At 45.5% G+C, this 13,344-nt stretch overlaps 1 protein-coding gene across 1 annotated transcript in view; it reads right to left on the bottom strand.

The window, feature by feature from the left end:
• Nucleotides 1–431: 431 nt before the first annotated feature.
• Nucleotides 432–13,344, bottom strand: part of LOC129380856 (nose resistant to fluoxetine protein 6-like) — a 28,674-nt gene continuing 15,761 nt past the window's right edge. The window contains exons 10-14 of the mRNA XM_055063012.2: nt 9,613–9,735; nt 7,765–7,885; nt 5,770–5,956; nt 2,542–2,684; nt 432–687 (exon numbers count right to left, since the gene is read on the bottom strand). Of these exons, the coding sequence (XP_054918987.2) occupies nt 475–687; nt 2,542–2,684; nt 5,770–5,956; nt 7,765–7,885; nt 9,613–9,735 (787 nt within the window). The 3' untranslated portion in view covers nt 432–474. The remainder of the gene's footprint in view (nt 688–2,541; nt 2,685–5,769; nt 5,957–7,764; nt 7,886–9,612; nt 9,736–13,344) is intronic.

The following is a 13,344-nucleotide window of genomic DNA, read 5'->3' as shown; positions in this document are numbered from 1 at the left end:
ATTTCAGCACTCTGGAAAAATGCAGAGTGGGAAAGTGGCAAAATATACAGCAAAAAATGCCTTCAATTCGTTATGTGAGCATGTTTGTTAAAATATGCTGCGCTTTAGTTGGGTCACCCCGTGTAAATAGTAACTCAGGCACACGGCCGGCAGAGGTCTACGTGGAGTTAAGTTTACGAATACCCACAAATATTTTTCATTTGCGCTTTTCTAAACAGCAGCGACGACAGAGCAAAGGCGAACGATGGATGGCGCGGGCCTTCAAGAGCGTCTGCGTCGTCCACCTCAAGTTGTCCGGTCTTCTGCGCTGTTTGTAGCCAAATATGTCGGATTCTATTAACCCGCAATTCATACGCACTTGACCCCTTATCTATCCATACCCGAACTGCCGTCGTTCACAACAGCACTCGGAAAGCAAGGAGAAAAAGGAGCTTAAGTCATTTTTAATTTGTGGTCATTGAAGACTGTCCATGTTTACAGACGAGACTTCTCGTGTTTGTTCTCGACGATCTCCGGCAAGGGCGGCTTCTTCGAGGCCTCCCCCGAGTTGTTGAGCTCTTTGATAATTCGCTTGTCGACAGAGCGAAAAAGCATTCTGTCCAGTGTGTCGATGGGGGACTCGCAGGTGATGTTCAGGAGCACAGCGAGCGTCATGCTCAGCACGGTGATGCCAATAAATTCCAGCGTCTGCGAGAAGACAGAGAAAGAGAGAGAGAGCAAGAGAAGACCACTTTACCACGTATCCCTTCTGGTAATCAGTGCCAATACGAAAGCTTAATTATTAGTAAAACCATAGTCCTTTAATATACGTTACTACAAAGTCTAGAACCTCATTTATTTTATTTAAAAGGGAGAGGCGGGCTAGTTGGTGGTCAATATTGGAATGAAATATGTAACCCCGCAAACGACAACGGACAAAGAAGAAAACACACACTATCCGCGCTTGTCCTGTGTGTTTCCTTCTTCGTCCGTTGTCGTTTGCGCGGTTACATAATGCATTCCAACATTGTTTTCCCCTCAGAACGCTGCCAAGAGTGAATACACGGACAGCAGTTAGCTGTGTCGAACCTAGCCTGCTATATATACTGCACTATAGACACTAAAGCAATAGCCTGCTTGCACAGGGTAGCCGATACGACCGGTTTCAGCGCTGCGCGGCTGACATGCCCACAGGTGATCGCCTACTTCTAGTAGAATGCTCGTGCTTTCTTAAATACGTTTTGAGCCCCGCATAATAGTGGCGGTTATTTATTTCTGCTTCTCAGTGGTGCAAGTGGCGCTCCGCTAATGCGGTATCACTAGGATACTATGATGGTGAGCCGTAGGTGATAAGAAACAAATAGGATGCAGTGAAAGGCATCCTTCCACCATGCCGGCCAAGCTTCCGACTGGTGGTGTAGTTTCGCCTGTTCCTAAAGTATAGTTTAGTTTCCCCTGCACCTGGTATTAGCTTCAGCCGAGTAATATTCGCAAAAATATTGCACCACGAGTTTAGCGCTCTTCGGCAACCTTTATCGCTTAGTTGTCGTTCTTCCAAGCCGGGTCGCCAAATCGCGGACAGAACACTCCAAATAGGCATCAAGTTTGCCATCGAATTACACAAAATTATTAATGGATGTGTTAATGCTCGCACAATGTATTTTCTCATTATTATTTTTTTTGCAATGGTAAGGATGCGGCTTTGTAGCATTTGTGCTGCTGCTGGCTTATAACAAATTTAGCCAAATTGAAATTTCGTTGCAGTTGGCCTTAAGGGGAATACAGAATCTCCGACGGGGACAAAAAGGGGTTTCTTTTTCTTTTTTGGCAACCGTTTGTATTAAATAAATGTTATAGTAGCTGCGACAGACGACCCGAAATCTGTATGAAATCAACTTTAATGGCTATCGTTGTCTAACTTTCGTATCAGACATTTCGGTGCGCACCAAGTGGTAAGAATTAATGCATGGTTTTCGACTACGGCTCGCTGTTGTATTCAGTAACATCTTTAACAGCCTTAAGGATAAGGTTGCTAGCCATGGGACAAACGAGCACCGTTATGAATGCAAACATTTCTTACTTTGCACAAAGGCATCCAATTGCCACAACTCGCAGATGAGTAGCAGTGGTTTTATTTGGGTTCTGGTGTGAATGGTACGAGCTAATAGAGTGCAAGAAGCTGAGCTGTCACCATGGCGTTTCTTTTTCCACACCAACGAGGCAAGAAAAGACAACCTGCGAGTTATATGACGTTCCAGAGTTTGCACCTACGTTTATCTTGTAGCAGAATGTCTGGTTATGAAGCTTCGTACCACTTGGTGACGGCATGTTCTGATTGCACCTGTCACAATCGCTAATATAGACAACACTTGGCACCTGGCGTTAGTGGAGGCACAAACTTATAATAAAATAGGAACACGATAGAGTGAACTATCACACGAAACCTATTATCTGTATGTCAATAAAATACAAAAGAAACTGTATTCGCTATCAGCCTTAGCCGGATACACATTTGGGCGCAGCTATGGTCCAGCCTACGACACAGCACCGGATAAAACTTGCCTGGAAAAATTCCTCGGCTTGAAGGGGCGTCTTGATGATTCCGATGCGGACTAACAGCAAAGGAAAATGAATTAAATACGTGCCATACACGAGTCGTCCAAGCACTTGGAAGATTCTTGAGGACAGGAGGGCATTTAATGACCCTAAAGAAACAGAATGTAGTAGAATCAGTGGCGAAGCCTACGTAAATAGTAAGGAGCCCACATTAACCAAAGCAGTTCGTGCGCTAAATAATAATAATAATAATAATAATAATAATAACTTATATCCAGTGCTGGAAGATGGGCTTCCCCAGAGTTTCTAATTATCCACGTCTTGCGCTGACACCATCCTTGACTGCGCTTTCCTTCTCTTGGCATCCATTGTGTAACTCTAATAGACCATCGTTATCTTCTCTACGCATTACGTGGCCTGTTCAACTCCATTCCCGTCTTTTAATCGCAAATAGAATATCGCCAACCCCCTTTTGCTCTCTAATGCTAAATGCGCTAAATCTCCGCTCGTAAGAACAGTCCCTAGCTAATCACGATACAAAACGTATTAGCAAGGGCGACCGCTGAATGGCGAGCTTTAGAAATACCTGACGCATATCTGGGGAACACAAGAGTTAGCTGACGCTATCGATTGGGCGTGCAAAACAATGCAATACGAGTACAAAAGAACCTAAGCAATGTTTTAATTTTTGGTTACGTAAGTCACTTGTTTGCGCTATTTCTAAATGTCCTATACCATCGTTCATTATGAATGGTGGAAACAGCGCAACTTTTACGTATAGCTGGCAAAGAAGTCACAGACAACCCTTTCATCTTAGCTCTTGTTTGTGTCTTCTTTGCTTGCAGTCTGCGTAAAAGTTGCGCTGTTTATTAAGGCGAAAACCTTATATGTCTTATCGTTCAGTTCGTGAGCGAAAAGGCGGTTACGGCACGAAAGGTAGAAACTCTATCATCATCATCATCATCATCATCATCAATGGCTCATACCTCGGTAAGTAAGCAAGATAGATGATACAGATGGATGATAAAGCGTATTCAGAAGGATGATAACGCGAATTAAGTGGATGACTATGCGAATTAGGATCGATGACTAGTCGAATTAGGTGAGTGACTCTGGTGATTTAAAGGCAATATAATTAGGATTGATGACTAGGTGATTTAATAAGATGACTAAGCGAATTAGACTAATCGAATTAGGATGATGACTGAGTGAATTAGACTAATGGAATTAAGATTATGGGTAAGCGAATTAAGAGCATGACTCAGCGAATTAAGATGATGACTCAGGTTAGTTAAAGACGATAGCATTAGGATTAAGGACTAGGCGATTTAAGAGGGCGACGAAGCGAATTAGACTAATCGAATAAGAGGATGAGTAAGCGAATTAAGTGAATGACTCATCAGATTAAGAGGGATGACTAAGGGAAATAGACTACTACCCCTGTTTTAAAATAGTATCTTTCGCAACGTTCTCTTAAATCCCTTTTTTTCTTTGAACACGGATAACGTTAGTTAGGACACTCTATATACGACGTATACTATATGTCCCGGCTAGCACGACCCGAGCGGTTTAAAAAAAGTGGCTACGAGATACGCCGATGGGATCAATTGTGTCTTGTTGCCAGTCGCCTTGCACACACTGGTGAATTTTTCTGTTATCATCATTTAGCTAATTACCGAGAATTATTCGCGTGGATTGATAACTACTTGTGTCATTGCGTAAGCTCGAATGTCAAAGTGTGCACCTCATTCAAAACATTATATTAAACAGTTTCCAGCTCGCCACATTTTCCCCAGTTAGTGTTTCCTCGTCTCAAAGTTGCGGCGCGAAATGCGAAAAAGAATGCCAAGTAAAGGCGGGCCCACGCGTTTCTCGCACATGACAACGGCATTCGCAAAAGGGGTTTCAAATAATCAACACTACTCTATGGCTGACTTGGTGACCGCGAAAAAGTCACAAGGTGACGGCGTGCCTGTTAACTGGTGTTACGAGCAAGCAACCTTGTCACGCTGTTTGCTAGAGCATTGCAGACCAGCTTAGGGCAGCGGTATGATATACGATTCAAGCGAAGAAAAAAAAAACACGAATTAAAAAAAGGCACCGTTTTTATAGTGCGTTCTCTATTTTCAGGAAATGTTTTGTAAGTTTGTTGTTCCGCTCTCCTCGTGATGCGTATTTCTTTTACAACGCAGCTCTTAGGCGCCCGTTCCTGCGGCGAGCGTCGGCGGTGGAGTAATCGAGCGAACGAGCACAGCGAAAGATGAAAGCGAACGCGGAACGCAGGGGGGATGAAAGCCGCGACGAGGAAAGCGGAGAGCAGGGTATGGCGAAAGACTGAAAAGTGTAGTGCGGTGGCGCCGACTACGAGATGGCGCCAGAGTAGCGCGCGTCGTCTGGGAGTTCTGTAGGCGCCGGCTTCTGTGAATCGCGCGAACGCGTCACCCACGCGTTGGCTCTCGCCATCTCCAGATTAGTGAGGCAGTCGCGCCGCGCTTCGCTCCGTTTGCAACGGGCCACACGAGATAGATTGTCCGCGCCATCCAATACATAGCGAAAGGAAAACACGTGTACAGCTGCGTTCAAGTTTGCCAATTAGGGACCGTCGTAATTTTTTTCGTGCTTTAGTAACTGCGAAATATGTGACGGTTGGCAACAGAATGGGCCCAGATAAGAACAAATGTTTGCTAAAGAGAACGGGGTTATCATGAATCCAGCTACATTTATTTGTTATTTAAAAATTACCCCGCGCACGTTTCACGCGACATGCATTGTTGCGAGCTCGCTTGTTTGGCAGCGAATGGCCTGTCAGTCACCGTTATACAGCCACGGACATCACCCCTAAATGAAAGCGTCTGTTTATTTCTGTGAGTTTGCGCGGGTTCTCAATGATGCCAAAATTTCTGAAGGAGGTACCTCGTAATGTTGAGTGAGTTCTTAAATACGCAGGGGACAAGTTCACGCAGCTTTTCGTCCATGCCGGCCACCATTTCTAATAATAGGTTCGCTGTCACTACCTGTCGGTGTTTCCTTTTTGTTTGTTTCGTTTTTTTTTTACGAACGACTCTAGGCCCCCGAAGGGGTTCATGAATATGATCCCAGCTGCTTGAGAAATGAGGGTGTACACACCAACCTAAAAAAAAATTAATAAGAAAAATACAATGAGGGAAACGCTACTGCAAGAGATATGCCCTCCACTGCTGGAATGCCGTCGCAGTGGAGACGAGTGTGGCTCACCTCCCCGTCCGGTGACGCAGGCGTAGTGTAACCACCAGAAAGGTAGAGACCAGACGATACGGTTGAGGCCGGCGTACAACGCAGTGACCATTCTCGTCGGCATGTGGCCTCGATGCCACGGCATGGGCACGTAGATGACGACCGCACTCAGCACGACCGACGCAAACCAGGCACAGCCCTGCGTGAGCTGCAAACCGAGCGTACGGAGCATTCTGACGAGGGCCCAAAGCGAAACACCTGGTGAGGGCCAACATTTTCACTTCTCCAGACTACCGCACGCACGTACACCGAAGGATAAAGGAGATGAAGTAGCGGGCAAAACAACTACTTCCTGCATACGGACGGCTGAACTATTGGTTGTTCAAGCGACGACTATCGTCAAGTATTAAATACAGACGATTATAGAAAAAAGAATGAGTTTTGCTTGCCAAGATTCATATCAGTTAACAAGGCAAATTAGTGCGAGAATCAGGAATAAAATAGTTATTTAGCCAATTTTCCCTACTTTTTAATAATTACTTTAGTGCGCTTACTGTAAATTTGAGCCAAGTTGAAACCGTGCTTACCAGTATTCATTTATCGAAGCCTGTCGTAGCTCAAGCCTATTCGCCAAGTAGGAAGCTTGTAGTGCAACCAGCGCGAGGGCTGAGACACACGCAGCACCAGAGCTCGTGTCGCGTTTCTCTCCGCCCTCGTTTTTCGCGCTGCTTCCACTACCAGGAGCAATACCAACTAGCTTTTGTAGTAGGAATCCGTAGACTAGCACCACTTTCGAGGGTAGCCATCCCCAAACTTGCGACGAAATGCCATTGGCATTCCACTCAACCGTTCCTGCGTCAACTCTCTATTGGGCAATGTGGAACAAAGCTACATAAAACCCCAACTATTCACTGCTTTTAGGGACGACTAATTTGGAGACAACAGCTGGCCAACGTGTTGGTCAACGACTCACGCTGCACAACATCTTTCGCAACGGCAACAATTTTTCCACAGCTTCGGTAACAAAAGCGAACGACAGCGTTGACACGTTCTTTTACATAGTATATCTTTCCATGACGCTCTTTGCGGTGCGGGCTGCAATGTCTCTGTTTTTTACGTGCCTTTTTATTTTTCTTACTTTTTTACTTTCTTTCTTACTTATTTTTGGCATAGGGGTGAAAGTTCAGGCCCCCTTTGTGGGGCGAGCCTTCAAGAAGCAACTGCGGCATTTCGAATGTTAGGTGGATTGCTGACGACTGTCGATCAATGTCAGGGATCAATCGACACCGATGCCTATATATAGGGTGGCGAGCTGTGGCCACGATTAATTTGTGGTGAATGCTCGAAGAACTGTCTCACGGATGCCTACTTTTTCATCGAAAAGAGAGGCGTGTGTGATAGCCATAATGGACGAGTGCTGCTTCATGTGGGGCACAGACGCGCCCCGCATCAAAGTTGTCCAACATATTACTTGGTCTGACAGGGCGTCGCTTACCTGTTGGCAAACAAGCGCAGTCGGCGCTTCTTCAAAACACGTTCCCCAACATTTTTGGGGTTGCCCAGTGTGACAGGGCCACCGTCTGCATCGTTCTCCTGCTGATCCGGACGCTGTTGGTCAACATGTTGCATAGTGCGAATAGGCACTAAATGGGCATGCATTTAGCATTCTCGATCTCCTATTCCGCAATTGCAGCGTATGCCACTTAAGGTTGCGAATTTTGTTCTGAAGTTCATTTCTCAAATTTTGTTAAAGAAAGACCGTATTAGCGCGCAGTAGTAATATATACCTCTAATAGCCCTTATGGGGAACATCTCGAGATAGTTGTAGCTAAATCAGCTCGTATACGTGTGGCATGCTCATGGTATATATACAATATATATATATATATATATATATATTGAAAATCTTGAATATATATATATCCTTGAAAAATCTCATTTCATTTGCAGCGCTTGGTATTTAAGACGACTGAACTGATGAAAATAGAATAGGGCACATAAGGCAAATCTACCCACCTTCGAAATTTTCGCATTCCTGTAGCGTACGGTAAGGTAGCCGCAGAACATTCCGCTCATGTAACTAGGCACATGGGCAAAGGGCTTAAAGTGGATGTATTCGGCTGTGTCCAGAACCTTGCTGGATAAAGAGACAGAAGACAGAAGAAGAACTGTAAAAGTAATATCGCTTTCGGAAAGAAGTTTCCGTATTCTAAAGTAAGTTGGAAACAGTTATAGGAGGAAATAACCACACGAGCTCGTTGTTTGTTATTTAATAACAGCGCATTGATGAAAAGGTAGGCTACATTACAGCAGGCCATCCCACGCGCACACGCGTTAAAAACGCACTAACATACGAAGTCTCCAAAAAATCATTGTAAGCTAGAGAATAGCAGACTAAACCAGGAAAAGCGACCCATATGCATCCACGTGCGATTCTTTCCGTTAAAAAAACCATAAGGGGTAATACTATCTTCGAGCCTGTGCAGTTTGGAGACTGCAATGAGTCTGTGTAGATACTGGCGTACTACGGCAAAAATAAACTAAAAAAGTGAGTCACAGATGATCCTACTAATTTGTTAGATAAACATGTACGCAAATGGATAAAAATCTTATCCTATCATTTGTACATTTATTATATGTTGTCTCAGCATTACAGTGCACATGTTAGCTCTCTCTTTCGCTGTTTTTCTAATTGAAAACGTGGCTTTGGGGCACTGATGGTTTACACCAGGAAAACGAGAAAAAAATAAGCGAAGATGTAACAAAAATATTGCTGCAAGCAAGAATCGACTAGCCTCTTGAGATTACAAGGTTGCCAGAGAGCTGCAGGAACTGAAGTCTTATCTGGGTGATTTTTTTCTGCAGCATATTCAACTCTTGTTTCGCTGTGACAGCGACGAACGTAAACGTCCACACGTGTGCTGTTCCCAACGCCGCCTACCTCAGTGCAGTAGACAGTATATGCCTACAAATCTGGGGGCCTCCCCTACTAGCAATAAAATTTTCCGAAGCACTGCTTCATACATTACTATTATCACATGTAACATGTAATTCTTGCAGCAAGGATATTCCATAATCTTTTTTCTGCGTGTGTAGTCGTTATATAGGGGGTAGCGAATCGGACGCTCGTCTGATTGACCTTCGTACCGTTCCCCTCCTTGCTTTATATCTCTCTAAGCTGCGGCAGTGGTAAAGCAACATTGCGTAAGCTCTTTAGATTCGGTAAGTTAACTTGGGACGCTAAGGATTACAGCACGAGTTAGTCCGCCATTAGGGAAATAACTATCGACATTCAAACAGGGATTTGGGTGCAATGCGTGAATGTGGCTGTCGCACATTCTCTTTTTCGTGACCTAAAGCTTCTCGGATTGTGAATATCAATTTCGGTAATTGAAAGGATACTACAAGAGTCCAGCCATATTGGTCGGTTGAAACATTTCGACATGTTCTAGTGACATGTAGAGGTTTGCGAAAGGCTACAACTTTATCGCAACTATTCCCGGCAGTAACGGCGGACGCCCGCTGGACAATTTTTCCTCGCAGTAGTAAGGAGCCATAGCATGTAGAGAGTATTCGTGCTCTTCTAGTCTCAACAGCTGAGGTAGACAATACCGCGTTATGTTTTCGCCAGCAGGTAGGAGCTGAGGCCGTCTCAGGTAAGGGTTTTTTTTTCCCGTCTTATTCTGTTCATTTCTTATCTGAGCGGCTGATCTCAGCTATACCGCCGGCGCGGCTGAAGGCGAATCAATGGCGAAAGGCAAGAAAGAGTCGAAAACGAAAAGAATCGTTACGTAATACGGGCCCTGGATCAGTTCTGCGGTAAAGTGGAATGGAAACGCGTCATGTTAAGCAGAAGGCGCTTACCCTATGTCTGAAGTTCCAGGAGTGAGAGAAAATACCAGATCCCATATGTACGTCAGATATCCCGTCAGGATGCAGGTTACGATGCTCAGGATGACTCCGAGGAGGAAAGTTACGCGTGGTCGGCTGTGCAGGAGAAATTTGGACATTCCAGGTTTCAAAGAGCGAGTACTGAATAATCACAATGTCCCCCGCCAATGCGCACGGCTATGGTTTTCTCCTCAAGCTTGATGCCGGCTTAGAGCACACATGAAAGCTATCAGTGCAAATATGTGGTAATTATAAAGCGGCTCTGGGTCGTCGTACAAACATGTTGAGGCTGAGCGATTTTGCTGAACACTAATACGGCGTAACCATGAGTGTTGGAAGACTCATCATGCGCTAAACACCTGATGCAGCTGGTCACGAATAAATAATCTTCACAAGTTTTTGACACAGTGCCCCTGCATTCTACGCACTTTCTTTCTGTATGCTCAAACGTTGGCATCTGGCCTCCGTTACCAAGGGGGAAGAAAGTTGCACTTTAGCCCGAAAGGCGAAGCATTGATCGTGATAGCCAAATATTAGACAACTACAGGAAGTAAGGTTCGTAGTTTGATCGCTCGTATAAATTACAGTAAACATTAGCTTACTAGTTTACTTAACAAGCATAGTCTTACCCGCGCACAGGCAAACATGAGATCTCACTCGATGACCGCAAACACTTGCTGTCACAATGTTGATGCGATAAAGAGCGTGAGCAGAGTGGAGCGAGCCCTTCTGCTGCTTCTCGCTTCTACGTGTCACCAAAACTTGAGATTACGCGACCTCCAGCACTACGCGGCCCGCGCGCGGGAAGACAGCATAAATGCAACCACCAGCCATCTCTGCTCGCCCAACTTTTGCACCCGCCGGAGATGACCTAAAGCATAAGTAGCTGGAAGTGTATGCGCTTAGCCGCGTGGACAGCTTCTGCCGCTACGGCTCGTCTAGAAGAGGAGACGCGCACTTAACTGCACCAACTCCCCCACCTAGCACGAGCTTTATCCCGTGACCTTCAACATTGGGCGCATATCAAACTACCATGGTACGCAGGGTTTTACGCTCACCCTGGCACGCTTTTCCCCGCACCCATAGCACGCAGCAGTTGGGGAGTGATAGGATCTTATCGCACTTGGAACTTGGAACCTCACGGTGACGCCGACGGCCGCGACCACGGAGAAAATTCACCTGAAGTGTTCATGTGAATGCTATCGCTAAAAGTCGCAGTTTCACCCGAAATAAGAAGCACTGTTTGCGATAGCCAAGGATTAGACAAATACAAAAAGTAAGGTTCGTAGATTTTATCGACCGTACAAATTGCCGTGAACATTCGCTTACCAATTTAATTAACCAATCTTGGTGTGACGCGCGCACAGGCAAACACGAACGGCTCTTATTCGATGACCGCGAACACTCGCTGTAGCCCCGTTTACATGAATGCGACAGTGGCGCATCGCGTTTCCAATCGCATTTGGGAAAGGCGATGCGACGCCGTTTACATGTCGCGCATTAAGTCTCGCGAGAACGTAGCGCCACATGGTGTCGTATAAGGGAAGTGCAGCCGACTTCCGGTGTGACTGGTTTCCGGTAGTGGGCCGAGTGCACGTTGGTGGTTCAGTGCCGAGAAATAGACAGATTTAGTATAGCGTACGCAACTTATAGCGTAGGCTATACGCTGTAGTGTGGCGTACGCGAAGCAGCGCACGTTTTTTACGGCTTTAGTTGGCCAACGAGATCTTCGGATCTCAGAGGCCATATGCCGTCGTTGCAGCTATTTCCCGACTCTAGCGATAGGTGCACGCTGACATCTCGAATGTTTCTTTCGTTAGGCTTCGATACGTTCGAAACGAGAAGCGATCTCGAAAACACCACACGGTTATCTATAATACTCTGTCGTCGAAGCGGCCTGAGACTAAGCGGAAGCCGTTTACACAATCATTTGCTGCGAACGAAGTGCATTTTACATTGACCAGATCGCGTCGAGCCAATGCAAGCCACACATGACTGACAATTAACCCTCGTTTGCAGCTGCTGCCACTGCACTATCTGCCAGAAAATGCGATTTTTTTTGTTGCATAGTATATGTGCGTAATCACGTGCACGAAAATTTAACCTTGAGTGGCGAGTCAACTCATGCAAAGCTTCTAGTACGAGCGGAGAGGCTTTAAAAAAGCATCAGCAATTGTCATCCGCTATAGCGTTTGTTACACCGTCCAATTTCTCGACATCCATTTTCAGTGTGCGTTCCGCATGTAGAACTCGGAGTTAAAAATGGCATGCACTCGATAATGTAACATTCCAACTTCGTGAGCTATTCATATCATAAGTTCACTGCACTACCCTCCATTATGAAGTTGCGCACACTAGTCACGTTGGCTTCAGTCAACGCATATCGTGTGCAAGACTGTGGCTCAGCTCTTGCAGATTGGTGCCGCATTTTGATTGCTGTGAGTCACCCCATGAATGTCGTGCAATATGGGGCGGGCTCCTGCAATGTGGCAACTAGGAGAAAGCGCCTTACACCCCGACGAAACTTGGCGGGGGATATGGAAGAAAAATTCTCTCTTGATGCAATCAATTCTAATACTCCACCATGACTTCTCGTCATGTAGGAGACGCATTTTCGTAGAATTATTGTGAAAAGACGCCCTGGTATTTCTGGTACTTCTCCTTCAATACCTTGCAAAATAAACTTGTGTGTTATGTAAAAAAAATTCAAAGAGAGAAAGAGAAAAGAGGCTTGCGTAATCTAAGAGAGAGAGAGAGAGAAGTCATAAGGGAAAGACAGGGGCGTTAACAATGCTCAGCCCGGTTGGCTACCCTGCACTGGGGAAGGGGTAAAGGGGACTGAGCAGCTTAAGACATACTAACCAGAGAGCCTGCCTACAACGGTTTCTTATTATAATGGTGACGTAAGCAGCAATGCCGGAAGAGTTATGAGGAAACCACAGCACTTATGGTGACCTCTTGTGATGCTGCAATGAGCCATCATGCGCTTAACGTTCTCTTTTTTTCTGCCCCTTCGCTTCAAAGAGCAAAATACCCTCAGAATGACCACGTCGCTGTCAATACGTTTCTCCAACATAAATGTGGTATGGAGTTAGTAATACCAATAGGACTTATGTGGTCTTTCTCTAATCCCATAATGGCAAGACGCCGCATTCTACGCGGCTGTTCAGGTTAATGTTTTCCCTTTTCCATCCGGTATACGCCTCCTATCACAGGAATACCTGTGTTAGAAAGCGCAAGTATCTGCCTGAGTGCGAGTTCCCCTTAAACACGTAGCAGGGAAAGAGCAAGCGAGGTTAAGGACTCAGGGATAACGAGGCGACCATGACAGGGAAGATTGAGAAGGCGCAGACGAGACCAACGCTCTATAGCGTCGCGGATTGCCCTCCGTGGACGATCACTTTTAAATATTACCTGCAGTGCAATATATTTAAACTGGACTTGACATTTCACATGACAGGGGCGAAACGCGAAAACACCCGTGTACTTAGATTTAGGCGCACGTGAAAGAACCCCAGGTGGCCCAAATTTCTGGAGTCCCCCCCTACGGCGTACCTCATAATCAGATCGGGGTTTTGGCATGTAAAACCCCATAATTAAGTTTTTTTTTTTTACATTTCACATAAGCAGCCATAAGCGTATTCTCGTTCTTAATTGGTAAAAAAACGAAGAAAACGGCACAGGGCATGGCACCATAAAATTTCT

The sequence above is a fragment of the Dermacentor andersoni genome, chromosome 1 (genome assembly GCF_023375885.2).
Source record: "Dermacentor andersoni chromosome 1, qqDerAnde1_hic_scaffold, whole genome shotgun sequence".
NCBI lineage: Eukaryota > Metazoa > Arthropoda > Arachnida > Ixodida > Ixodidae > Dermacentor > Dermacentor andersoni.
The sequence above is the reverse complement of the archived record's forward strand: the minus strand, read 5'-3'. Positions and strand labels throughout refer to the sequence as shown.